Here is a 27,231-nt window from a genome sequence, read left to right on the forward strand (position 1 = left end):
AGGTTTGCTCATTGCGGTGTCATGTTCTACTTATAAAGTCCTATATGTGTCTGCAGCCAGGCTTATATGCCTTCATACCGGGTAGTGTGGACAGCACAGACACAAACAGTGTCCGGTTGCAAACCGGTTCCAATACAATTCCCCTCTGCCATCAGTCAAATGTCTATTTTTGTCCTGAAGCTCGCTGATTGTGGGCCTTAAGGTTCTGGCCCTCCCTGCTCTTTTTTTTTTCTTTAGTCAGTTCAGGCTTATTAGGAAAAGAGGGAGGTCTGACAGCAGAGGAGAGTGGTGGATGTTTAGTCCAGTGCTGATGGGTGTAGCTCTGTATGCTACAACAGAAGTTACCGAGACATTTTGGCTGGCTGTTTCCTGCCATCCCTGTGCGGGACTGCTGTCACTCCTCCGTAGGGACACTGCAACTTCAGGCTGACAGGACCCTCAAGTGCTGTTTATTGTAAGATCAGTCTTACACTGTGGTCGAATACCAGCAGAAGCAAACTTCAATAACTAACTTAAGGTTATTTGATCCACGTCCTCCATCGGGTGGAGGATGGAGACGAGTCCCATCCCGGTGGTGACGGTCCAAACCGCCCCCTTCGATGACCAGCGGCCCGGTACCAACGGACTGCGGAGGAAGACAGCGGTGTTCGAGGGGAAGAAAAACTACCTGCAGAACTACATCCAGAGCCTGCTGTCCTCCATCGACCTGCGGGACCGGCAGGGCTGCACCATGGTGGTGGGCAGTGATGGCCGCTACTTCAGCCGAGCTGCCACCGAGGTGATCGTGCAGATGGCAGCTGCCAACGGGGTAAGCAGTGAGGGGTGCTGTCACAGGCCGCAGAGAGACTGTATAACATGTGTTGCATTATGTCAACTTGGGTTTCTAGAAACACTTCTTACCATGTACAAAACTGTCGTTTCTATCATTTCTGAGTACGGGTTTAGTTAATCCATTGTAGCGTAGGCTATTTTCCCTTGGAGTAACAAATAATCAGTTATCAGCCAGCTAAATCCAAATTAGATTTAAGCTGCTTGTCACTGTAATTTAGAACAAGGATAAATTAACTTGCCATTAATGATTTAAACGTGTTATAGTGCTAAACCGAAGGGTACGACTACCTGTGTAGGAAATGAATAAATAAATCTTAAAATATATTTCTGATCTTTATTGAAAGATATGGTAGGGAAGCACTACTAAGTCTAAGAAAGAACAGTGATAAGGTGACCTAACCTATAGATTGTTTCACAACTTACTAAAAAACATAGTGAGAAGGACTTGTCAAAATGTATTATTCAGAACATTCATTGTATAACTGGTCAACATTTGTTCAGCATTTCAATCATGGCTGATCACCTCATGCAACTACTGCTTGTACACACTTGGAAGCTTCAGGTTAGGTTAAAGTAATAATGTGTGATATTAACAAATGCAAACTCATCCCAAATTTGTGTTAAGTGTCAACAAATAAATCAAAATCGGAAGACAGAGAGTGAGGAAAGTCCCCACAGCTCATTTAAAACGCTGGCTCAGGTGAACTCTTTGATTGGTTTGGATGAGGTCCAAAGGAAAATCTGAAGAGAATATAATGTGTTTTTGAGACGAGTCCGTTTTTTCTGCTGTCCCGGCCAAATGTCCCTAGATGTCGGCCTTATCAGCACTTCCATCCATCCTGCACATTTTCCTGCTGACGTATGTTCCCCTTGTCTCTCGCTCTTCCATCTCTCTAGGGCCAAACATTATGCTTTTGGGGATCCCCTTTATATGGCATTGAACCAAAGTCAGAATAGTAGCATCACTTGCAGATAACTCACACAGTGCATTGAGTATCATTCTGACACTAGTTGTTACCATACATGGTGAGGGATAAGAAATGTTATTATATATGTTCTGAAGTCATTACACAGAACAGGCAAAATGTGTTTTGAAGAGTACATTTCTTCGGGTTTACCCTCACTTTTCTTTATACACTTGCAACTTGCCGGATGTTAGGAGGATCCACTGACGTAAGGAGAATAAATTCCTCCGCAGTGAGGACACTGTTATTTAGAATAGCTGATATGCACGGGAATTATGTGATGCTGGTGGTATTGCCATTTTAAATGTAGCATACATATTATAAATAGAGAGGGCAGCTTTGTTATTTTGGAACTCTCTTGGGGCAGATCATTTGCTTTTTTAAAGCTGGCTGTCATTTAGTCACCTGTAGAATGATGAGATGCTTTGGGCCAGGGTTGGCTTTAGTTCTAGTTGGACAGATGAGCTCTTGAACTTTTTCAGGACAGTGTATGAAAATAAATTCCAACATGGATGAGCGGTTTTCCACACATATTTAACCAGCATTTATGAAACATTTGGGGCAGCAACATACAGAGTGATCCCCAAAACAATTATAGCTGATCAGAAAGCATTACATTAGGTGACATCTGACTTTTCTCCTCTTTAAAATCTGTGCTTTGCAGATTGGTCGTCTGGTAATCGGCCACAACGGCCTCCTGTCCACCCCCGCTGTTTCCTGCATCATCAGGAAGATCAAGGCCATCGGTGGGATCATCCTCACAGCTAGCCACAACCCCGGAGGCCCTGGTGGAGACTTTGGAATCAAGTTTAATGTGGCAAATGGAGGTGAGGTCTGCTTTTTTAATGATTTTTTCCATAGCGTCTTCCAATGGAGAATGTGTGAGTCCAATTTAGTAGTTTGAAACTATTTAAAGTCAAGACCAATATAAATACCTGTGTTTGGAAAGTCATATTAATGCAAGTCTTTCTTTTTGGGGCAGGCCCGTCTACGGACACAGTGATGGAGAGGATCTGCCAGGTGAGCCGGACACTTGAGGAGTATGCCATCTGCCCTGACCTCCACATTGATCTGTCCAGGCTGGGAAGACAAGAATTTGACCTGGAGAACAAGTTCAAACCTTTCAGAGGTACAACACTCATTCACTCCTTTCTTCTTACTTTAATGCACAAATGCATACAACCCAAACAACTTGCCATCTGATACAAATGATCTCTTCCCTGTGTCTCTAGTGGAGATTGTTGACTCAGTTGAGGTATATCTACAGCTGCTGAGAAACATCTTTGACTTCAGTGCCATTAAAAGTCTTCTCACAGGACCAGATCAGCTCAAGATACACATAGATGCCATGAACGGAGGTGAGACAACCTTATGTAACTACCTTATGTAACCCCTTATGTGGTCAATGTTATTGAAGAATAAACTGTTACTATCTTTTTCCTCTCCTCGCCTCTCCTCATGTATTGTTATAGTGATGGGTCCTTATATACGTAGGATCCTGTGTGAAGAGTTGGGAGCTCCGGCTAACTCTGCTGTCAACTGTGTCCCTCTGGAGGACTTTGGTGGCCGACCCCCAGAGCCCAACCTGATCTACGCCACCTCTCTGGTAGAAGCCATGAAAGGAGGTGACTTTGGCTTTGGAGCTGCATTTGACGCAGATGGGGTAAGACATTTAATGGAGAAATGTAATTTAAAAAAGCATTCATTAAATCCACTTGTCTTCTCTTAGTTTGATAACGTGTGATAAGGGTGGGAAATATGCCTAAAGCGACTCTTAATTCTGTATGTGGAGATAGGAAGACATTTGTTTGTTTAGCTTTGTTTACAAATATTAGAATGGCAATTTCTTTGTGTTTAATTAATGAATTTACATACCGTTGCATATCCTGGTTTAGGTCACTAATGTTTTTTCACCGATTAAGACTGAATTAATGAAGTTAGGCTCCACCCATAGATACCAGAGAGAGAGAATTATTTATTTTTGATTTGGTTTTGTTTTGCTCATTGATAACAGGAAGAAAAGCAGTGGGGCTGAATAATACTGTATCCATGATGATCCAACAAGCAGCTCACTTTTTCCACAATGTCATCCAATACTCAATTCTAACACAAACACACACACACACACACACACACACACACACACACACACACACACACACACACACACACACACACAAACACACACACACACACACACACACACACACACACACACAAGCACACACATGCACAAACACACACATATGGGTGGTTGACGTGAACTCAAATCCAAAGTGAAAAAAATAATAATTCAAAAATATATGTCCAATGACATATAATTATATTCCCTTATATGTGAATAATTCAAAACTGAATGTGTCCATTTCTAATTCTTCATATATTTTGCATATTATTCACTTTTTGGTGTGGTAGTCCTAAAATGTGTCCACCGGTGCAACGACATAAAGAATGCCATTATTTAATTCAGAGAATGTTGGACAGGTAAGATAGATAAGCACAAGGCATATTAGTTTGTCCCAATTATATTTCCACATCAAACATACCCCCAACAAATTCAGAATTATGTTATTTATATACTATAAGATGTACACATAGAGACTTAACCCAAATGTCTGGGTTACATTCATTATAATTTGTATAAAACTCAAGGAATCTTCATTTCATCCTTAAAGCTGCATAGTGATGATATCATTGTTATACTATCCAACACTTTTTACATACATTTTTCATTAAAATACCTTTTCCCCTCACAATTCAATTTGTCGCACCGCAGGACATTTTGTTGCACCGTTGGACAACAGAATACTAGTATGCCTATGTTGTGTACAGTCAAATTTATTATTTTAAATTCAGTCAAAACACAGGTAAAATATATATTTTTAATTGAATTCCAGTGTTTCCTCGCTTTGTTTGTGTTTTTTTGTTAGCACGTTTATCCATATTCCGTCTTTGCACGAGGCGTTGATTCTTTCGCCTAAATGTATTTACTCTTCTTCTTTCAGCCTCAAGTTCCTTCATTAATTTCTCATTTTGTTTTTGTAGTTTCCGTAGTTCTTTGGTCATTTTAGTTTTTCTTCTTTTATTGGGTGGATTTTGGTTTCGGGGGGACTTCTCTGGTGTGCTACACAAAACGTGTACTGGTACTGGGACAGCATTGATCACTTCATGCAGAACCGGCCTTGCCACTGAGGCTCCATTGATAACTGGCCTTGCCACTGGGGGGTCATTGATCTCTTCAAATGGCTGGTCATGATCCTGAGGTGATTGTGGCGTAAGATCAAGGACAGCATTAGTGGCTTTTTCCCTTGCCCTACATCTCCGCTTTGACTCTCTCCATTTCTCTTGTAGCTTCTTCTGTGTTGCTGGCGACACAGACTTCACGCTTTGCTGAACGATTTTCCCGCATGCTTTCTTCTGCTGATATCTGTGGGAAAATTATGAAACCAACCATGAATATTGTGATATGATGGTGCATTAATAATGTCATGAAATGTTTTAATTCTTAGGCTAAAATAACTTGTGGTAACTGGTCAAATTTACTTTCTGCGTCTCTCTCTCAGCAAGTTCTCTTTCCTCTCAGAATCCGCATTCAGCCTCTCCCTAAACTTCCTGGACCTTTCCTTGGTGGTCATTTCAGCCTCTCTCTTTGGAAATCAAACTAGCTTTAACAAAACAGGGAAGGAAGGTTTGAGTTGTGTTGTCCTCAAATTCTGAGGTTAAGAGAAAATGCAAAAAGCTACTTAAATTAGTCATCAAAAGTAAGGAGAGGAGTAAGGAGCCAGAGAGGCAGGTTAGAAAGAAGGGAAGATGGAACAAGGGGGGGCTTGATAGAGAGGGAGTTTGGTGGGGAGAAGGGGGGGTTGGGGAACTTGAAGATGGAGGTAGGGGGTGAGAAAGAAGGAGAAGATTTGACGGGCCATCCAAAATGCAGCCGTCCATTAACCTCCATTCATTTTTAAGACTCAGATTATATCTCTTTTGCATATTTAAACTAATTATTCAATAAAACTTGTAATACAAAAAATGTTGGTTTACATGTTTGCTTTCACTATGTTAAGTTTCATTATGATATGAGTAAAGGAAAAAAATAAGTGAAACTGACTTCATGTTGTACTATAGGACAGTGCGTTGCACCGGTGGACATTTTCAAAGTCAATGCTAGTTTGTGGCCTAGCTATATGAGAGACAATCTTCATCCTGAGTAACAGTGTTAAGGTTTACATTATTTTCAATGATCAATCAATATAAATTGCAAAAAATATTCAGATCAATACTTAAATTGCGTTGTACTAAAGGACTACCTTAAGACGACCAGTTCCAACACTGCACGGAAATAGTAATATTATGAAAATATTTGAGACAAAACTGACCTTGTGTACAGTCCATGTGCTCCAGTGATGTCTTCTGTACTTCCTGGTTGTGGAAGGACCCCTCTCAGTAATGGGGTGGTCACATTAATGTCTGTTTTATATCTACATAATGCCGTTGCTCCAGGAGGACACCAGTTTTGTGGACAAAATGTAATGTGTCATAATAACTCTACATAGGGACCTTAACCCTTATAACCTCTAGATTCATTAAGTAAACACTCGTATGACATGCATTCAAGTATTTTAATGTATTTAGATTAATTTCTCATTAAATTACAGACGTTTTAAGATAAGTAATTCTACCGTGGACAGTTGCACCGGTGGACAAATGGCATGTTCAAAGCAGAATATTTGCATAGTTGAAGAACAATACTCATTGTTTGCAGATGGATTAGATGTAGAAGAATGAAATGCATATAAAAAACATGAATTTTAATTAAATATTATAAAATTTTAGTTATTTTGTCACTGTGGACACAAAAATTGAGCGTCACGTCAACCACCCATATGCATAAACAGACCCTTTGCTGAGTAAATGAGTGTAGCATCAAGAGGACTGTGTCTTATCAGCTCTGTTTCTCCCACCAGGATTGGTTGCTGTTTAATAATACTGTACCAATTATCATACACAAACTCTAAAAGGACATTTGGATTGTTTGCAAAAATAACCTTGTTTTTCACTTTTATGTTACTTCCATTCTTCTTTACAACAGAACAGCAAATCCAACATTACTGGTTTTATGTCAACCCAAAAGTTCTGCTGAATGTGATATATCTGTGTCTAATTATGTGGGCAAAATTGGAGGTATGTGGCAAAGATGAACAAGTTATTAGGAGGATCAATTTATGCTCTAGGTTCTTTTTACGGGGTTTGTTGACAGCAAGCAATATATGGTAGATCATAAGCTATATCCGTTGATAACACTTGGAATCCTAAATGACATTGTACCATATTGTACTGTTTTCAGGACCGGTATATGATCCTAGGAGAAAACGGCTTCTTTGTGAACCCGTCAGACTCTGTGGCCATCATGGCTGCCAACCTCTCCTCCATCCCTTACTTCAGACAGCTAGGAGTTAAGGGCTTTGCCAGGAGTATGGCCACCAGCACCGCCCTCGACAGGTACAACACACACTAACATGCACGCACTCTCAGGAGGGGTTTAAGGGGAAGAGGGACTGGAGCACACTGACTGATATACAACCGTTTATAGGGCAAACTGACCTAGGTTTCTATGCTGCTGTTTCTCCTTTATCAGAGTCAAAGACAACAAAGACATAAAAAACAATTTTAAGAGTCAGCCAAGATCACGTACCAGATCAGCTTCATGCACTACAATCATTACAGAAACAATGAACACATATCTCTATAGTTACAAAAACAGCAGTGCAAAAAGTCAAACTACTGCATCAATCAAATGCAATACATTAAAGAAACCACACCACAGGGACACTTCATCATGTTGACACATCGTAGGACACATTTGTTTGGATCTAAAAGGTTTTGCATTATGTTGTCACATCACCTTGATCTCTCTGGAAAACTCCTGAAGCAGCCCAATCTCTGGAGAAGGGCCACACTTTCAGATTAAGACTCGCCCTCTATGAATAAGACTGTGAGATCACATACACACAACCCCCTCACAGACATTTACTCACCACCTATAAATATTGTCTGTTATGTAAGACTAGAGGCGAGCACTGGGTGCTGAGTGAAAGGATGTGATCATTGCTAAAGTCACCCTCATTAACATTGTTCCAGTAGGAGGGATCCCAGCACTGCACCCCGGTGACACACAATAAACGTAATGCCGCTCGATAGAAGTGTGTCATTTAGTACAAGAGTAAACCAGAAGAAGCTCAGTATGAGTATTGTAGATAGATTGTTTTTTATTCAATTTAGAGCTTTTCTCGATAAATGATCATCAGTCCATAAAACCTATTCGAAATAGATTATGTAATAATTCACTGACTTATGACATCACTAACAAAAACAAATGTATTGTCCTTGTAAAAAAATAATAGATGTTCAGTGCTGGACTTGCTAAAAAAAAGAATTGTATTCATACACATATATTTTTCATTCTGGCAGTACATTTTGGGGGTATTAATAGAGGTCGTAGCTATGGTTAGGTTAACAATCAAGTTTGGTTAAACCTACTATGTTTAAAATTTAATGTGTAGAATATTTCAAATGAGTCTGATTGCCTATGTTTTTGTACAATATAATCCCAGTGACAACTGTAGCAGAAATATGTAGCTGTCAGCTCATTCATCACAGTATCCTTGATCCCTTGAAGATAGAAGGGCATTGGCGTCTGTCATATGGTCTTTTTTAAGAATCCCATAGAGGGGGGCAACGTAAAAAGGGCTCATGGTTAAATAACGAAAATGTCAACATTGACTGATGGATCCGAAACATTAACTTCCTCACCCTTGCTGTTTGATGCATTATAAGAGCATCACATCTTTTTCAGTATAGGTATAGCCAACACATCACTAACCATAAGAGTTGTGAACAGGATTCATAGGTTGACATATGCGTGTTTGTGTGTGAGAGTGAGAGTGCATGAATTAGTATGTCAGCTCTATCAGAGATCAAGGAAGTGACCTCACTGCCAATCTTGATCTCTCTGGGTTTCACAGTTACAAGAAGGATATTCTGCTTAGATATGTGAGTGTTACATCACTGGATTGCTGGTTGTCATTTTAGTGTAGAGACTCACACGCACATACTCATACACACACAAACAGTTAAGTTGGATTCCTCTTTATACACACAGTCTATTGTCTATTTTCTCAATATTTGCTGTTTTGTTTTAATGAAAGCAATAATTTAATTTATTGGAAACTTGGTTGTAATGTGTCTCCTGGGAAATGGAGATTACTCTTTACAATACAGATAATAGCTAAACCACAGATAATATCATGCTCTGGGCTCTCTGAAGAACAAACTCGAGGAAGTGTGGAAGTACTGAGTAGTGTGTTGTTGGACCGTGGAGTCATCCCAAGTGTAGGCCTTTTTAGGGGAGTAAGGGCCTGTGTGTGTGTCTGAGTGTTTAGACTGAGGAACCCTCCCTGCTGTCTGTTTATGCATAGTTGAGCAAACTGTGTTTTTAAAGCCTTGATAAATGCAATAGTGTATATACTGTATGTAGTAGTGTGTATTGAGGGGAGTAAGGTAAAACGACAGAGATGTGTTTGGGTTCAGATTTACATGAGTTACAGGTGTCAAATGTGTCCGAGAGGTCCGTCTGTCTGCTGTATGTGTTTCTTTCGCATATTACAAACAAGACTGAAACAGGGAATGGGGAAGGCGGAAGAGACAGTGGGAGGGACATATTGGTAAAGGAAACATCTGCCTCTCCTATAACCGTTCCAGAGATGGGAGGATGTAAGGAGAAGAGAGGGCTGACCCTCTCATTAGCCAGGGTGAAGTCCCAGTTTTTGTACCGACTATCTGATTAGCACAGGGAAGTAGAAGTTTTACATGTTAAAGGGGACATATCATGACTAAAATAACTTGTGGTTGTGCAATGTGCAGATACATTTGTGTATCTGGAAAGTCTACCAAACCAAAACTGGAAAATAACACAATTCTGTCTGTTTTTGTGGGCTACCTCCCTTAGAAATAATGGGGTTGAACAAGCTATTCAGTCTTGGCTCCCTCTTTACAATGCATTTAGGATCATTAAAATATGCTGCCCCCCATCTAATTATTTTTACTAACTACAGAACTACCTTTTGAAAATGTTCTCGCAAGCCAATCAGAGCAAACTGAGCCTTTTCAAGGAATTGGAGAGACAGGTATATCCAGACAGGATGGCAAATGAAAGTGTATTTTGAACACCAACGTGTATTAACATGTTGTATTACAAACCTGAATTACAGATATAAACCTAAAAAATTGTGTTATATGTCCCCCTTTAGCTGAAACTAGGATGACCAAAGCAATCAAAAGAATGTTGTCTCACAGCTGCCAATGCTTAAGCCATTTTAAGTGCTTCTAGCAGAGGCTGTGCTTTTTGTGGATTCATCCTACGCACCCTTTGAGTATTGTGGTATTTGCATCATATTTTCATAATGTTTTGCTGGAAAAATAGAAAAAATGAACACAACAGATTGGCACAGATTTTGAAAGTTGCAGCGTGGAGTTATTGCCCCATTATAGACCCGTTGCCCTTTTGTGATTCCCCACAGAACCATCAGAAGAACTCAACTACAGATAGTCTCCTAATCATCCATTGTGTCATTTAAAGTCATTTTAAACTGGATGAGTGTTTTCAGTTTGCATTCTGCTTTCAACCATATATCCATTTATTTTTTTTTTTTTCCAACTTCTGTGAATTTATGACAAAGTTGTGCAGTCCGTCGGTCATAGCCTACTAGACTTGTTGACAATAAATACATACTTGCATTATTTTGTTTTAGTTAGACCTTTTCAAGACATATGGATCCTTAAAGAAATAGAACTTGAGGTACTGGTACTGCTGTTTTAGATTTAATTGTTATATTGTAGGCATTTTGACTTTTCAACTTAACAGACCAAATCAGACCAACTTTGGTAAGACTGTTATTGTGTTGTATGTAAAGTTTCCAAGACAAAAATAATTTGCAAAAAATGCTAATAGAAAATATGTGAAATGCTGTCATCAGGCTCAATGTGGTATTACACAAGTATTTTGATAATGAGCAACATGCAGAATATAGCCAAATCAAACAATGACCCAGCTGGCACACTTCTCAGTCCGACAAAGTTAACATGATAAATATATATTTTGACACCATTTTGGAAAATTCCACAAAACTGTTTTGAAATTATGTCTCAAAAGTATTTTGATACTAATTCAACAAAACACTGTAGGTAACAGCTTTGACCATTTACAGAAATCATCTCAACTTTAATTTGCAATCTTCAATTTTAAGGAATTTTCAGAGTTGGCCACTAAGGCCACATCGTTAGTGTTTTACTATTCTGCGTTGTCCGGTGAGGGGTTCTAGTTAAGGTCAAGAAGAACATTTCAAGACCAAGTGAAGTCCCAGCATGCTAGTGTTTTTGTCTGAATACCATTCTTAAGCTTGTAAGTCCGGGATGAGCTCTCTCCAAAAGAAGCTGCGAGGAGAGAGGCCGCTGGACGCTATGTTTGGTGAAATATCAAGTCAAGGCCAAAAGCTGTCACTATTTCAGTCCGCAGATGTAGAGATTTTCATACCTCACATAACTGCTTAATATTTCCTGATGCATGAGAGAGGCAGATAGATATAGAGGGAAAACAAGGGAGGTATTGCTTTAACATGTGTGTTTATTGATAGTGAAGTCATACTGTAAGTGTGTGTATCAGTTTGTGTGTTTATAGTCTTGAGAGCCCAGAGAGTGAGAGAGTTGGAGGGTAGCTGAGCTTTGTTTTAAAATATCTGACTGCTCTTTACCTTATGGGGTCAAAGAACGATAATGATAGACGTTTGCTGCTTCTGTTCACTTTAATTCGACCTATAGACAGTATAGGTATTGCAGAAAGGGTTATTTTTTCATTGTAGCCTCATTTTGCTTTCCTATCATGAGAAAATTGCACCAGTCATCTTACAGTATGTATTTATTCAATGAAAACTGTATTGCACTGCTTGAATAGTTCTTCATTTTATCAAACCATTTACTTTTTTAAAGCCTTTCTAAAAATCACTTAGAATCTATACACATTAAACTATTAACTGGCACTTTTAATTATAATTACAATGAAATTGATATTTCTTCTACCACATATATAATAATGGACATTGATAAAGCCTTAAAGTGAAGTGGTCACACCTATCTAAGGGGGATAGCAGCCCTTAACAGAAACGTCCTCATTGTGTCTCGAGAAATACTCATCTGCCAGAGAGAAGCAGCATCAATTGAGCACTGGTCTGAGACGGTATGTCTTTAAATTGACCTTGATTATGATTATATTTCCTTTTATTGCCTGACTTCAAGAAGCTTTTAGTAGTGGATCTAAATTAGAATGAAAAGGGAGTGTTGATCTGTTTCCCTGGGTTTTATCTGTACATGATGGTTATCTATGAGTGTTTTTTCCACTCCAGTGGTAATGATGTTGTCAAGGTCAGGCCCACCGGGGCAGTTATCAAACTTGGGAAAACCTATTTTGCACTATTTTCACACTGTTGAGTTCCTACATTTTGCAACAAAAACAGCGCTGCTAGGGGTCGTGCTTATGTTGGCTGCGTACGTGCCGTTTGACAACTCAGAGGCTCGTCAGAAGGCCAGAGTTTCTGTTTTCATTTAGGAATGCCAGGCTTTCCGTTCCAGCTCTGGCTTCCCCAGAGGGGAATAAAGCTGGTTACTCTTTTTGGTAAATTATCCCATCCTCATGTAAACAACTGTGCTGGGCACTGTGAAGTTTATTTATGTGCATGATGATTGTGTGGATTTGTATGACCACTTAAAAACTCTGAAATCTACCCACATCCGCATATATTGTACCAGGAAATTCAACAGCAACCCACAGTACAAGCTTATGAGTTTGACAATTCATGTTTGTTTCCGAAGGGAACAACCATTGTTTATTGGGTTAAATATTTATTTCGGCATTTCTTAGCCCTGGGAATTGTGTTTACATTGTGCAGTGGTTACTGAGGAGGTGTGGATGGTGTGGTTGATGAGTGAAATGTTGGAATGAGAAGGAAACTGGTTAGTCATTGTGGTTTTGCAAACTAAATATCTCTGTAAGCAGGATTTAGGTGGTATCACCTAACTTCAGGTTTTCTGAATCCTTCTCCATCTTTTTGCTACCACTAGCTTCGAGGAAACAATGGACCAGTATTTTAGAAATATACAGATAATGAGTCCAATATCCTCTGCTGAACCAGACGCCACTTTCTGGCTCTAAAAAATCTTTTTTTAGAAGCTTTGAACTCTTTCAAAGCTTTCCTTCCACACTTTAAAAAATGTAATTATTGCACATTATTTAATCAATTTGTTTTTGTTTTTTTTAACGATATTCAACCTAATATGGTATAGATTTCAATTTGCATTGAGTGGTTGTTTGGCCACCGCTGGTTGGCAGCAAAAAGGTTGTTAAAACCAACACAAACTTGCTGTTTGGTGCTGAGCAGATAGCATACAGCGGGTAAATCAGAGTTTCATTTTTCCCGAGAACAGCTGCTAGAAACTATACTATGAGAGCCTTAAGAATGAACCGAAAAATGAGCGGGGCGTATAATCAACACAATGACATGAGAGTTGCTGAAAAGCTCTGTAGAGCTGAGGGAGATGAAGATAGTGGTGATAATTGTCTTTGAGTTTAACAGTACGACTTCTCGCACATGCTAGTCTCCATTGTTGTTAAAATGTTGATTATAGTACCTTCAGAGATACTGCTTCTCAAATACTGGCGTGGCAGCATTAGAAAATCCACCGTGTACACTTTTTGCATGTAACTGTAGAATGTAAATCGTTTCCAGAAAGAACAATTAGGACATGACCTTAAGAAACCAGTGCAAGTGGCTGACTCATATGTTATGACTAAAGTGAATTGCCATAAGTATAATGATAGTTAGTTTACAATATGGACAGAAAACCCAATGAACAGCTTTTTCGTTGATGCTAGCTTGAAGACAAGGTTGCACGTTGACTTCAAGTCTAAGTACTCTGTTTGTTTTAATTGAGGCTGATTTATTTTCATGTTATATTATTTTATCTTTGTCCACGTGTATCAACCCTTTTCTAAAATGTACAGATTTACATCATGTTACTAATAATTCCATTGCATGCAGCCAGTTACTCTGCACATTTTTATTTTTGTTTTATAAGTCTTTTTCTCTGCCCTTTTCCCCTCTTGTCTGTTTCTTTGCACTCACCTCTCCTTCCACATATTGTGCTGTCTTCACCTTTATCCCTCCCTAGGACTTACACACACGCACACACACACGCACACACACTTGCTCTCCTTCATGGCTGGGATTCAAAGCAAACATCAGCTAAAAGGTTAACTCACTTTGTTCTTGCTGCCTTTGCCTTATTAAGTTATTGGATGAGCTGCTGGCAGATTAGGCTTGTCATACAACATTTGGTTTGCTTTATTTCAAAGGTCAGATCATGGTTTGTAAGTTTATCTCCATATCACAACTGAGAAAGGCTGGCGGGAAATATTAGAGAGAGATAAATCAACTGTATTTTTGTGAGCATGAAGTATTAGCTTTGTTTCTCTTTGTCTCTCTGTATGTTTGCAGGGTAGCCAAAGCCATGAAACTGGCACTGTATGAGACTCCCACAGGCTGGAGGTACTTTGGGAACCTGATGGATTCTGGGCGTTGTTCCCTCTGCGGGGAGGAGAGCTTTGGGACAGGTACTATCTCACAAGCTACAGCACACTCACTCACAATCCAAACAACTTCACTGATACTGACCGATCATAATCAATGTCATCAATACAGAAATCAAATGAATACAGATACAGAGCAGAAGCAGGCTTTTATCGTGTGAAGAGAAGGAAACTGATCTTAATCCATTGCCTAGCTTGGGAAATATGAGTGGGTGGGTGACACGGAAATCCCCTCCTCTCAGCAGCAACTGTTGTTGAAATGCCTGCAAACAAGGCCAGGACTGCGGTGGCCAGCTGCTGCTGACAAATAAAAAAGTGTCCAGTAAAATTCTCTAAATTCAAATGAAATTGCAGAAGGATTGCCCTATTTTACATGTTATGCCCCCTTAATTTGACTAAGCTAGGTTTAAAAAAAAAATAACCCTTGATTCTGAAAATGGATGTAATTGTTTATGATATCAGCATTTTCTTTTAGGTTTTCTCATAATGTCCCTATTCCTTTCCCATCCTCAAACATTCCCCTGCCTGTTTCATGTCCAGAGTTGTTAGCAGTGCATCCAGTCAGACTTGTATAATAGATGTGAGGGCTGTGACCCTGACTGCATGTGTAAATAATCTCCATTCTTCTGCTATAAAAGGAGACGGGGCTCCCTGAATCACTGCAACATGGAGACAGGCCTCCAGTGAAAATGTTGTCTACAAATGCAAATGCAGATACACACATACATGGTCAGAAAATATAAACAATATGCATGCACACAAAAAATCACACATAGCTGATCTTGCCCTTCCTCTACATCTTTTCCACATTTTCTCTTCCGCTGCCCTTGTTTCATTTTCTCACTACATGTTTCTATAGCTGATTTCATTTTAGTTTTATCTCTCTCATTAGATTTTTGGACAGATGTTATCTTAAGTAGGTATGAGAAGGAGAGTAGAGAAGCTTGTAGGAGAGAAGGAGATGGGAGAGTTTAAACATGAGAAGTATTGAAATGAACAGAGCAGACATGCAGGGAGAACAGAGGACTGTGAGAGCTTACTCGTTGTCTACCCATGTAAGGCTAAAAGCTCAGCGAGAGCCCAGAGCAGTAAATCATCAGAGCTGTTCACCACTCCTGCTCTTACTACCTCTCATACACATATTCCGTCCAACACAGCATTAGCTATTGTAAGTGAAGATTTAACCAGTTCTGTAGCACTTTGATTGTATTGTATTTTACAAGTTTGCAGATTGATAAGGCCATTGTCAGAACGTTGAAGTTATTGCTCACAACTTGCAGTTAAATGCCATCTGAAAATGTTGCATTCCCCCAAGAAACATCTGCACTCTCCTGGGAAAAATGTCATAGGCAAAAATATAAAACCCAAGGGTCAAAACAGTATGGAGGCACTCCAATAATAGTTGTGTCTAACAATTTTTTAAATAACAGACCAGTCTCTCGAAAAAATATAGGACATCTATAGCTTTGACATTAGTACTTACTTTTCCAATCAAAGCACAGCTCAATACGCAACGGGATAAAGAAAAGGGGTGAACTTGTGTGATATTTCACACTGTAGGACGTCTGAATGTGGTTTGCTGGCATAATAAGTATTTAAGTTCCACTGTGTCTCTCTCTGTGTCAGAGAGTGAGACAGAGGGAGACGGACAGTAAGACGGGGATTAAATAATGACAACTGTCAGTTTCCTAACAGCTGTATAAAGCTACAGCCGGACACAGATCTCAGAAGTACGCTTCTTGTTCCTAGTGTTCAGTGTAGAAGATACAGCAAAAAAAGTGTGTATGCAATAAAACAGAATAGAAATGTATGTGTAAATGTAATTGATACCCAACAGCTAAGACAATTTTTGGTCAGCTGTTTTCCAAAACAGACAAATAGCTCCCCAGTGAAGGTGGCTGGGTGTGAACTACTGTGTGTGTGTGTGGTGTGAGTCTGTTTCAGGGTGGGGAGCAGGAGACAATATTTGTGTGGGGATGTTTGGTTCATCTCCAAGACCGAGCACTCTCCTTGACCTTCTGTTACATAGAGTGGAGTTGAATATTGAGATTAAAGTTATGCTTCATCATCATTATACAAACAACATTGTTTAAAAACCCAATTCAGTTCTAATATGGCTCAGTAATTAGTGGAATATTTGCTCTTGAAGGAACGTTACACTTCCAGTTGTTCGTTCTTTCTTTGACACTTAATACGCTTTACATTATCTTGCAGACAAAACAAAATATACAAGCCTGCTAACAGAACTGCCAAAGCCCACTTAAAATAACACTATGTGCCACTTGTTTCCTTTCTCCTCCAGGTTCAGACCACATTCGTGAGAAAGATGGATTGTGGTCGGTGTTGATGTGGTTGTCCATCATGGCGGCCAGGAAACAAAGTGTTGAGCAGATTGTCAAAGAACACTGGGCCAAATTTGGACGTAACTACTTCTGCAGGTAATCAGCTAAATAATATTTGAACATACAGCTGTGACTTCATAAGTATGTCTTCAGTCAGACTAATCAATTATCTCTTTATTGGTGTACTCATGATTTAATCTTGAAGCGATTTTCCTTTTTTGAATAATGATTGACTTCCCTTTTCCCAAAAGTCTGAATTCCTTGTATCCCTACCAAAGCCAGATATGTCTCCCAGGGCTTCACCTTCATCCATTTCTCCTCCAGTGCTCCTCACTGGTCGTCACTTGTTCTTATTTTAACCTCTCCCTTGTGAGAGGCATAGATAGTTGCTGCAGTCAATGTTCCCACTGACAGTTGCTGTAGCTCTTTATGTTCCCACAGAGATCTTTCCTAATTTGATGTAGATTTTCCCACAACTTGCATATGGATAGGCCATCCAGGCCAGGCCAAGTACTATATCCTTCAAAACAGAACCCTAAAACACAAACATCTTTCATCATTTTGATGGAAATCCACCAATCACCCTGACAAATCTCTTGCTGTTTAGGGCACTTTTAAGCAAAACATTGCTTTAAAAATTTATATTTATCCCAAGCACATTATCTCCCTGAAAGCTTTTCTTCTTAATGCTTTTTCCAATGACAACCATGGTCTTCCGTGTGTGTAAGTAGGCCAATGATACTGAGCATTCATAATTTGGTGTTTTTTAGGTTTGACTATGAAGCCCTGGAACCACGTGCAGCCTTTTACTTGATGAGGGACCTGGAGTCAGTAATCTCAGACAAAGCATTCACCAGCCAGAAGTTTGCTGTGGGAGACCACATCTACAGCGTGGAGAGGGCCGACAACTTTGAATACATCGACCCCGTGGATGGAAGCGTGGCTCGAAACCAGGTCAGTCTGTGCTAAGAGAGGGAAGAAACTAAAACAAATGTGGCATATAAGATGTAGAAAATGCAAAGAAATGAGGAGTTGAACATAAACACTATTTCCCTAATTCCCCCACAAACACTGTAGAATAGATTATACCTGGAACAAATGTGTTACTTTGATATTTAGATAAACCAAACAGTAATATTGAAGATTGTTGTTTTTATTGAGACTGTTTGAAGAAGAGGAAAGCAGTGTGGTGCTGTACGCTGTATCATATAATGAGACATGATGAAGCCATACATTCAAACCAGTACATTTGATAATCTGGTTAAGATTTAGTTCATGTTGCTCATGTTGTCATGTTTGGTTCTTTGACTTTTTCAGTGACTTAAGAGCTGTAGCAATTTAGGTCATAGCTAACCGGAAAATGAAGTTGATAAGAAAGTGTGGTTCAAGTGAGGTCTAACTGAAGCCATCTTAAACATGCACACACACTCACACCAACACCTTCTCTGTTGTCTCTTTAAACATATGCACTCTCTCATTGTGAGCAAGACCACCCACTCAGCTTCAATGTCGTCTGAATAAAGAGGTTCCATGTTTGGACATGATAGTCTATCTTTCTTTCAAACCATAAACAAATGCATACACAAACATTACATACAGGACATATCCTCCATAGTCCCCCAGTCAGTATATCCTCCAAGACTGCTCCTTCTCTCCCTCCCTCATTCTCTGTGAAGTTTACCCAGCTGACTCTCTCTGTTCCGTCCAGAAATGTGTGGACTCATTCCAAGCTTCCTGGCGTCAACACATCTTAGCCTGCACCCCACCTATTACAACACACACACACACACACACACACACACACACACACACACACACACACACACACACACACACACACACACACACACACACACACACACACACACACACACACACACACACACACAGTACACTCTGGTGTGAGTGCTGTCCGTCATTCCAGTTATCCCTGACCATAGGAGTAAACCATACATTTGCATGGCCTTCACATGTTCACACTTGTGTTTGTCAGCAAGATTTGTGCCTGCAATTTGTCTGACAACTTAACCTTATGTGTCTTAAAAGTCTCACTGTCCCACTGCAAATACTTCTCTGTGTTACCATGGTTACAGTAGCTCCAAAGCTAGTTACTCTGTCGCCCTAAAATGCAATTTAACCTCAGTAGTAAACCCTCAGCATCCCAGTCGCCCCAGTGTGTGTTATTACAGCACGCATTCCTCCCCGGACAGAATTATATCAGCTGTCGTCTCACTTGCAGTGTCTCCCCTGCAAGTGTGTTTGAAGGAGGGGAAAGTTGACACACACACACACACACACACACATGAAAAGACAAGGATGGGGGATTTGCACAGCAGTGGCGTGGCAGCTATTTGTAGTCGAGTACTGTATTCATTCTACATTGTTTCATATATTTATTTGCATATCGAACAGACAGCTAGACAGACACACAGACAAATTGGAGATTCCAGACAGTCCAACAGTCTTTCCCGCAAATTTGACGACGTAGGTTTTAAGAAGCAAAAAATCAGTTGAGATGATGTGGGTGATTTTTACATATTGACCAAAACAAACTTACATTATACATTTTACCTAGGGTGAAAACATAGCTGAGAACATAACGTATTTAAATAGTCCTCTTAGTGTTCAATATTTATATAATATTTAGCTAGGTAACATATGACCCTGGGAACATACAGTAGATACCCACCCCTTGCCCAATGTACCATTGTACGACCCAGATAATTCTATTGCAATGGCAACATAATTAACTAGTAGATCAGAACATTACTCAATTTTGACTATGAATGTAGTTATTGTGTTGCCTCTACATAACTAAATAGTTAAACAGGTACAGACACACTCGGGCTGGAACTCGCTCCGCTTAGGGCCTCTGAACTTTTTATCTGACATTTTTTTTACCTGGCATTAGTCAGACTCCTGATAACTGCTCCTCTATTGTTAGAGATGAGCTGACACACTCACAAATAGAAAGACAGACAGACAGGGGGACGGACATCTTTCATTGTCACTGGCTCCTCACCCCGACTCTGACATGTTACGGTCCTGAGCCAAGCTCAGATAAGGAGGGCGGCGAGGGGTTTACTCTACTTTTATTATCTCTGCCCATAAACTATGAGCTGAGTCACAGTTTGGAGAGGTACTAGGATAGGGTCAGTGTCATACTTGGACAGTGCACCAGAATGTTTTTACTCCTATAATAGTTCATACAAACATTCTGTTGTATACTGAAAATAAACTGAGCATCATTTGTCAGTAACAAAACATGATATACTTGTTTTAGCCCTGATGAATATGAATGACCGCACTACTATAGATAGCTATTAACTGATGATCTTGTAGTGTCGAGGGTTTGTTTTATGGAAACTATTGGGACATTTAGCTTATCCATGCTCCATTTTTTCTTAAAAAAAACATATTGCTGTCTCTCCCCTGAGCTTCTAATGGAATAAGGGAAGAGGCACTGTGGAATTTAGGACAGATAAGAGTCATCACAGATCCATTAGTCAGGGAGTCTTATCTTCCTTATGTCAGCCAGCAACAGTTGTCGTTGGTTACCCCAATGCATCCATGTCCTGTTTTTCTTGAAAATGTTGAGGTTAAATTCAATTGCTAAGGAAAAATGTTAACCCTTTCAAGTTCCTGTTGCCACAACTAAAGTACTGAAGTAATTATGACCTCAAATAACTTTACAATACTACCAAGTAGTACACTGTAAAGGAATCCAAGTTGAACACATTAACAACAAATCACACAATGACATCTAGTGGGTGTTAGTAGTTACTGCATTTATTTAGAAACGATTTTAAATATGGGAATAGTTACACTTGTGATACTCAGTAGTCTGACACTCAAAGGATTTATAGTTCGATGCATCTCATCAGGGGTTTTTATGTAGTAGAGTAACGTTGTACATTCAGTTTGGTATGCAATGTCGAAAGGGCTATTTCATGGATCCATTTTGATGATTTATCAAACAGATACTTTGGTACAGGTTTTCATTGTTATTTGTTACAGCAATTATTGAATTGAAATTGCATTTTTTGTCTCTGGTCATTTCTCAAAGAGAAAGGGAAAGTAGGTCATTAAATTACAAAAAAAACAAAACATGATTAGTTAAATTGAAATTGTAAACATTGATTTGTATGATTCTAGGGCTTAAGGATCGTCTTTACGGATGCATCCCGCCTGGTGTTTCGGATGAGTGGGAGTGGTGGTGGGACCGGGGCCACCATCCGCATCTATGCAGAGAGCTTCGAGAGAGACCCTGAGAGACACAACAGAGAGACGCAGGTACGGAAGGACTGTGTCACGTTACAATTATATTAAACATATATCATACAATTTATACCCTAAATCATCATCCCAAAATTAGAATTTTGACATTTTTCTTTCAGATAAACTATTTCATTAACTTATATCAGACATAACTATAACAGAATAGACACCTTTTTCATTTTGCAACATAAAGTTACTAGTAGGCCTACATTTAAAGATGAGACAGTCTTCTGTAGCTGGCATAATTTAGAAACAGTGTTTCCTTTTTTTCTTTTTCAAACAATTACTTCATATTCTCCAAGACTTTAAATTACTTTTCTTCATATCTTTTTTTGTTTGGTATTCACCACCCCAGAAACCACTTGAGTTGAGAAAATTGAACACCAAGCAGTAAACACTGAAAAGCGATCTCATGATCATGTGCGATGCAGCTTCATGTGACACTGTTGAAGCTAATCGACCTGTAGACTTTGGAGAGATTAGGAAGACTAGCTTTTGGTTGTGTTATGAACATTGGGATAGGTGTTGTACTTTAACCATACCCAGGGGTTGTAAAGCTGCCTCATTTAGAATTGGATACCAAACCGCACAACTTTATCAAACAATGTCTGATATCTCTCCCCCAATTTGTACCATTCTTTCCAACATCTACTGTTCAAAAGACCACATCCGAGCAATACTACAGTAGTTGGTACAAGCTTTTATTTCATCTTTATTTAAGTATAAATACTATAAACACTTCGGACAGCCTATTACCCTCTTTGACATCTTGTCAACTTGAATCCAACATTAAAATATTACTTTTCTAACTTATAGCTTCAGAAAAAAGTGGATCCCCATTAGGCATGAACCCTCTTTTGATGAGTAATACAAAGTAATTTGAGTCAATTAAACTGTACTGTACTGTTGCTTTGACACTGCCATAATATTTATATATATATACCCTTAAACAATCTGTCGTTAAATCATAAATTCAATGCATAATCATTCTGCCCTTTTACCTGATGCACATTAAACACAAGACATGACACGCATCATTACTATTGATACAAAAACAAAACCCTGTGCGATGAAAGGTTAAAAAAACAGCACAACACACTGAGTCATGTCACAAGCACTGAGCAATTTTGGTTACGTGCAGCAAGTCATTTGAAGACGTGTTTTAAATGTTTCAAGATATTTAGCTGCTCATCGCCAAGGTTATACACCTGTCATGAAACATGTCCTCATGAATGAATCATCGTCAAAGTAATAACAGCTGGTTAACATACAGAACTAGGCTCTGGAAAATTCTCTGGAAGTGCATGTTGACTGAGTTTATCTTTTTAGAAGTTCAAAGTTAAACTTTGTTATCTGCTCCGGAATCTGTTTAGCTATCAGTCCTTCTGCATCATGTTTTTTACCAAAACTCTCATGATTTCTGCCATATATGTGATGCTTTGCACAATAAGAGAAAAACCGTGTTGGTGTTGTGTATTTAGTTATTAACTACTGTAAATGAATGTAAGCTCCTAAAGCCAAAGTGTTGTAGTTATTTGTTTACTAAGCTGTGCTAGAGATTCCTGTGATATTTGTTTTTATTGTAAAGGAAAGTGTTGGAATGTCAATTGATATAATACAACATATAGTCATTTCTCTGATTAAACACATTTCAATTAAATCAAAGATGATTTTATTATTCAAAACAAAGTTACTTAAAGGTGCAACATAAGACAAAATATACACAGAAGCAGTAGACCAAACAAGAGTGACACTTCATAAATGTTTTCTCATCTCCTTTATTTTATATTTAAACATCAGCATTCTAATGATCATTGTTTTAAATGTATGGTATATGTTCTTCTCTGCAGGTAGTGCTGGGTCCTCTCATTGCCATCGCTCTGAAGATCTCCAATGTCCATGAGAGGACAGGGCGCCGTGGCCCTAACGTCATTACATGAGTAACCAGGAAAACACACAATCACATGCACACACAACTAACTGCTCACACAGACATAGCACATTTTCCTGCACCCTCTGCCATTTTTAAAATTCCTTTTTGAGTAGCTTCATAGTACATTTTTTTTTCTTTAAATGAAACTGAGGGTGTTATTTCTAAAAATAAAAAGCACAATATTTTCTCAATTGTTTATAGACCACTAACATCTGTCAGCTATAGAAAACGTAGAATATTCAGTGTCTAAACCAGGGAGGTTCTTTAATTAATGTTTGTAGCTTGCAGTTGTCAAGGCTTCTTGGCTGAGGCAGCCTTAGATACTTTTTTTAATTCACCATGCTGTTTTTGTATAAAAGTGCTGTGTTCACTTGTCATATAGCTTGTATACCTGTACTCTCATAATATGTAATTTTCTTCAACCATTTCATGCAGAAATTGTCACTTATCTAAGTGTAAAATAAAACATGTTAAGCATAACACCTAATATATCAGTGAATTGAATTGCAATTATTGTATGTTTGATATAAAATAACGTGAATGCAATTTCTTGTTCTATAAAGAAGCAGGAGGATGTAAGACTATTTAAAATGTAAGATAACCAATAAGCAAGTGAGCCCACAGGTAATGAAAAAGAAAATCTATATTGGACAATTCTTGGCTTATCTGGCATTTTTTTTAGGATCAGTTTATGCCTTTTGGGAATGCTGTATAACCATATTTGAATATATAAATGCCTTTCTTTTTTTATCCAAATAAACCTTTTTTGTGTGTAGCACGCATCTTTGTTTAATTGTTTCGGACAGGTTTAATTGGGACAATACAAATAAATCAGTGGGAGATAGATGCCCTTAGGCATTTTTGGATTTTAACTAAACATATTCTTTATACGCACCATGTTGTGCTGATATATCATGCGGTAATTGAACATCATTGAGGAAAAGGAAGCTTTTGTTCGTCGGCCATAGCACCTGCTTTTGAGCCGAGTGTGAACGTGTTGTGTTGAGATAAGAAATAAAGAGGCTAATCTTTATATGGCCTGAATGAAACTCAGAGACCAGGAACTCATAAACACGCTGATTACGGGTCGAGGATATGCCAGTGGATATCCGCAAGGAAACGTTCACTCAGTCAGCCATTACAGCTTATTGCCCCATCCAACATGTTTATAATGTCAGGATTATTCCTGAGGATCGATGTCAGTTTATCACCTTTGAATGTGTCACTATGAAGACATTACGCTGTAGCTGAAATGTGTTAGAAACTAGTGTCTAATAGGCAGGGGCATGATTACATGGATACAGTCCTTTTGAATTGCCTGGTAATTTAAATGATGCCAACAACCACCCCTCTCCTTTACAGTATGCATAAACATGAACAAGCTGTGAAGGTGCGGAGCATTGTTATCTTTACTGGGCTGAACCTTTCAACTAAAGTGCAGGTGGTGCTTGTAATGTATTAAAACAGCTTCTTTGAAAATCTCAAGCACAATCAACACACACACACATTCTGCACAGACTGAAAAGTCCTGCTTGTCTCTCACGTCTTTGGGAACACTCCAGTTATAGATTTGCAAACTTTTAATCATTAACTCAGATGAAGAGAAATACCGGTTGTCTGCCGCTGACATGTAATGATTGGAAGGGAACTCTTCGTGTTTTCTGTTCCAGCCAGGAATACTTATAATGATGATAACTTTGTCCTATGTTGTATAATCTTTATCTGGAACATTTTATCCTGCAATGTCCAAGAGGTTTACCATCTCAACAGGACTTGCCTGGTAAAGGAAATTGTGTTTAAATCTAGTAGAATCAGCCTATAAACCTTGCTCAAACTCAGCTGTTTAAAATATAAAATGCACTGTGGACTTGACTTTGATTTACATTGAAATTAAATCAGGCAGTCTGATGACGACATTTAAATCATTTTTAATACAAAATTGTCTTGAGGAAGGGGAGAATAAATGGTCATCATTTATATATATTATACAAACAAGTCTAGCATAAGTTGGCAATATATTGAGAAACAAATGTTTTTAAATAAGCAGCGCTAGTATAACACTACAATACAGCTTTATCCACCTGATATTTTTTTTCCATTACACAATCCTCCTATCCATCCTAGGAGTGGGGAAGCTTTGTTAAGTCCTGTACAAACAGTTGTTTTATTCGTGTAATAATTTATAAGTATACACATTTAAGCTACAGTGCAGGTAAAAGTCAGTGCTGTTTGTCAATGGAAACATCCATGGATCCAACTGGATAAATTCTGTCCTTGGTTATTTGTCGCACCACAAGGGAGAAACTTAAATGTGCTGCTCATCCTTACTTACTAGGAAACCACAGACTCAAAACTCAAAATCACAGTTTAACCTCATAGAGCTCTGTGCAGGAACAGGCCTGCAACACTGTGTAGGGTCAGCACAGACTTCAGAGTTAAGAAGTTTGGTGTAAACTGATGGCATAAAGGTGGTATCAACATGTCTTGTTGTCCCTTCTTCTAGAACGTTCTCTCTCTCGTCCCAATCAGGAAATAATGTCTATCTACGATCGTCATTCCTGCATATCTCCCAGCCAGCCAGAAAAACATTTGTTCCCTTCAGTGCTCGGCCACGGCCTCCCTCTGCCTCCCTGCATCTATCTCCCCCTGCTGAGCACGCTCCACCTGACTGTAGCGAGGAGGCTGCTCCCTGCTCCACCTGCAGTCTGGAGGGTCCGAGCTGTCCTGGCTGTACAAAGGGGGGGCGAGGCTCATCACCATCTCCAACCCGTCAACCACAACAACAAACTCTGGCACTGGATCAGGACACTCCTGGCTGCCTTGGGACTCCTCGTAGGATGGAGGGAAGGAACTTGGTCTACAGGGGAAACAACATTTTGTTTTAACTGTCAGTTTTAAAGCACACTGATTAGCGGTCAAAAGAACAGTGAATTAAGAGTAGAAGGATACATTTAATCTGTTTTATCTGGCCAGATATAATAAAGATAACACACTATAAATAAAGGATAATAGTTAAAGAGATTTGGGATACATAATCAACAAAGAGGATGTAAGAAATGCTATTAGTATTGAGTATTGAGCCCAGAAAAAACAAACATTTATACTGCATTGTGAAATCATTCCCTCAACTGGAAAGGAAGAGTGACTTCATAAGTTTGATGCAATGATACAGTATTTGTTTGTTTACAATTGGGTATACCTAAGGGTTTACCTTAGTAAAAGTATTACCTGAAGAATGTACTTAATGTACTCATTCTGCATTAAAAAGGTCCTTGTCAGGGTTTTTTCTTCTTATACAATACATATATTATTTTAGGATTTAGTGTTTTATCTTAATGCATCACATTCTTTAAGATCATGTGTTTGTACCACGTAAAAATACAACCCTGTTTTTTTGTGGGACAACGCCTTCACTAGCTTGTTATTCTTAAAGAGTTAGAAAATATTTTCTTCTCAAAAAGCTACACCTTGTCACAAACATTAAAAATCACCACATTTTTTCAATTGACAGGATAGGAATCAAATATAAATACATGTTTTTTCCAGCACAATACTAGCCCTATTACATATTAAGACTAAAACTAAAAATACTTTCTCAAATGAATTTGAATGTGTTTAGATATATCAATCAGTGTGTTTCATTGAAAGTAAAACTTAATTTGTTTTTACAGTTCCTATTGTTTCTTCTTTTAAAGGTTGTCTGTAGTTTCAGGGGGTCTTACCTCTGGATTGTGTAGACATCCATGTGCTGTGCATGCCCTCCTCTGTTGTACATCTTGCTCTTCATGCTGTGGCAGATGGTCCAGAAGACTCCGATGAGCACAGCCAGGATGCCCGACAAAATCATGACATAGCCAAACATGACCCTCAAAGTGTACTTGTACTCGATCTGCAGGGACACTAGGTAGGCCCCAATGCAGGTCAACCCACACCCCAGAGCAGGCAGGACCATGCGGGCCAGGGACCACAGCTGCTTCTTCATATCTGTTATCATTTTAGCCCAATCCTTGCTTCTTTATTGAACTGTTCAGGTGCCCTGTCCCTCTTTTTCCTGTCCTGAGAGATACACTGATGTCATGCGGGAGGTATTGTGGTTTAATCTCTTTAGTACCTGTTTAGAGTTAAAAAATGTTAAACCTGCTTCACTTTAATAAATCCTCCTACCAAGTTTGAGTAACAACAAGCCGCTGT

The 27,231-nt window shown here is 39.0% G+C and overlaps 2 protein-coding genes and 1 long non-coding RNA gene across 3 annotated transcripts; 1 reads left to right on the forward strand and 2 right to left on the reverse strand.

Annotated features, from left to right (window-relative positions):
- Positions 1-249: 249 nt before the first annotated feature.
- On the forward strand, positions 250-23,815 carry pgm5 (phosphoglucomutase 5). Its single transcript, XM_063897388.1, has 11 exons — positions 250-808; positions 2,461-2,623; positions 2,779-2,925; positions 3,029-3,154; positions 3,269-3,459; positions 7,138-7,292; positions 14,396-14,511; positions 16,790-16,925; positions 17,600-17,783; positions 20,985-21,122; positions 22,958-23,815. Exons 1-11 carry the CDS (start codon positions 551-553, stop codon positions 23,045-23,047), a joined length of 1,704 nt encoding a protein of 567 aa, XP_063753458.1. The 5' UTR covers positions 250-550; the 3' UTR covers positions 23,048-23,815.
- On the reverse strand, positions 4,242-6,679 carry LOC134873616 (uncharacterized). Its single transcript, XR_010166971.1, has 2 exons — positions 6,170-6,679; positions 4,242-5,223 (listed from the first exon to the last, which is right to left on the reverse strand). It is a non-coding gene; the product is annotated as an uncharacterized LOC134873616 (long non-coding RNA).
- On the reverse strand, positions 22,870-27,231 carry LOC134873615 (transmembrane protein 252-like). The gene is made up of 2 exons (XM_063897389.1): positions 26,763-27,231; positions 22,870-25,897 (listed from the first exon to the last, which is right to left on the reverse strand). The coding sequence occupies exons 1-2, from the start codon at positions 27,032-27,034 to the stop codon at positions 25,639-25,641; spliced, it is 531 nt and encodes a 176-aa protein (XP_063753459.1). The 5' UTR covers positions 27,035-27,231; the 3' UTR covers positions 22,870-25,638.

Source organism: Eleginops maclovinus, chromosome 12, assembly GCF_036324505.1.
Source record: "Eleginops maclovinus isolate JMC-PN-2008 ecotype Puerto Natales chromosome 12, JC_Emac_rtc_rv5, whole genome shotgun sequence".
NCBI classification, from domain to species: Eukaryota; Metazoa; Chordata; class Actinopteri; order Perciformes; family Eleginopidae; genus Eleginops; species Eleginops maclovinus.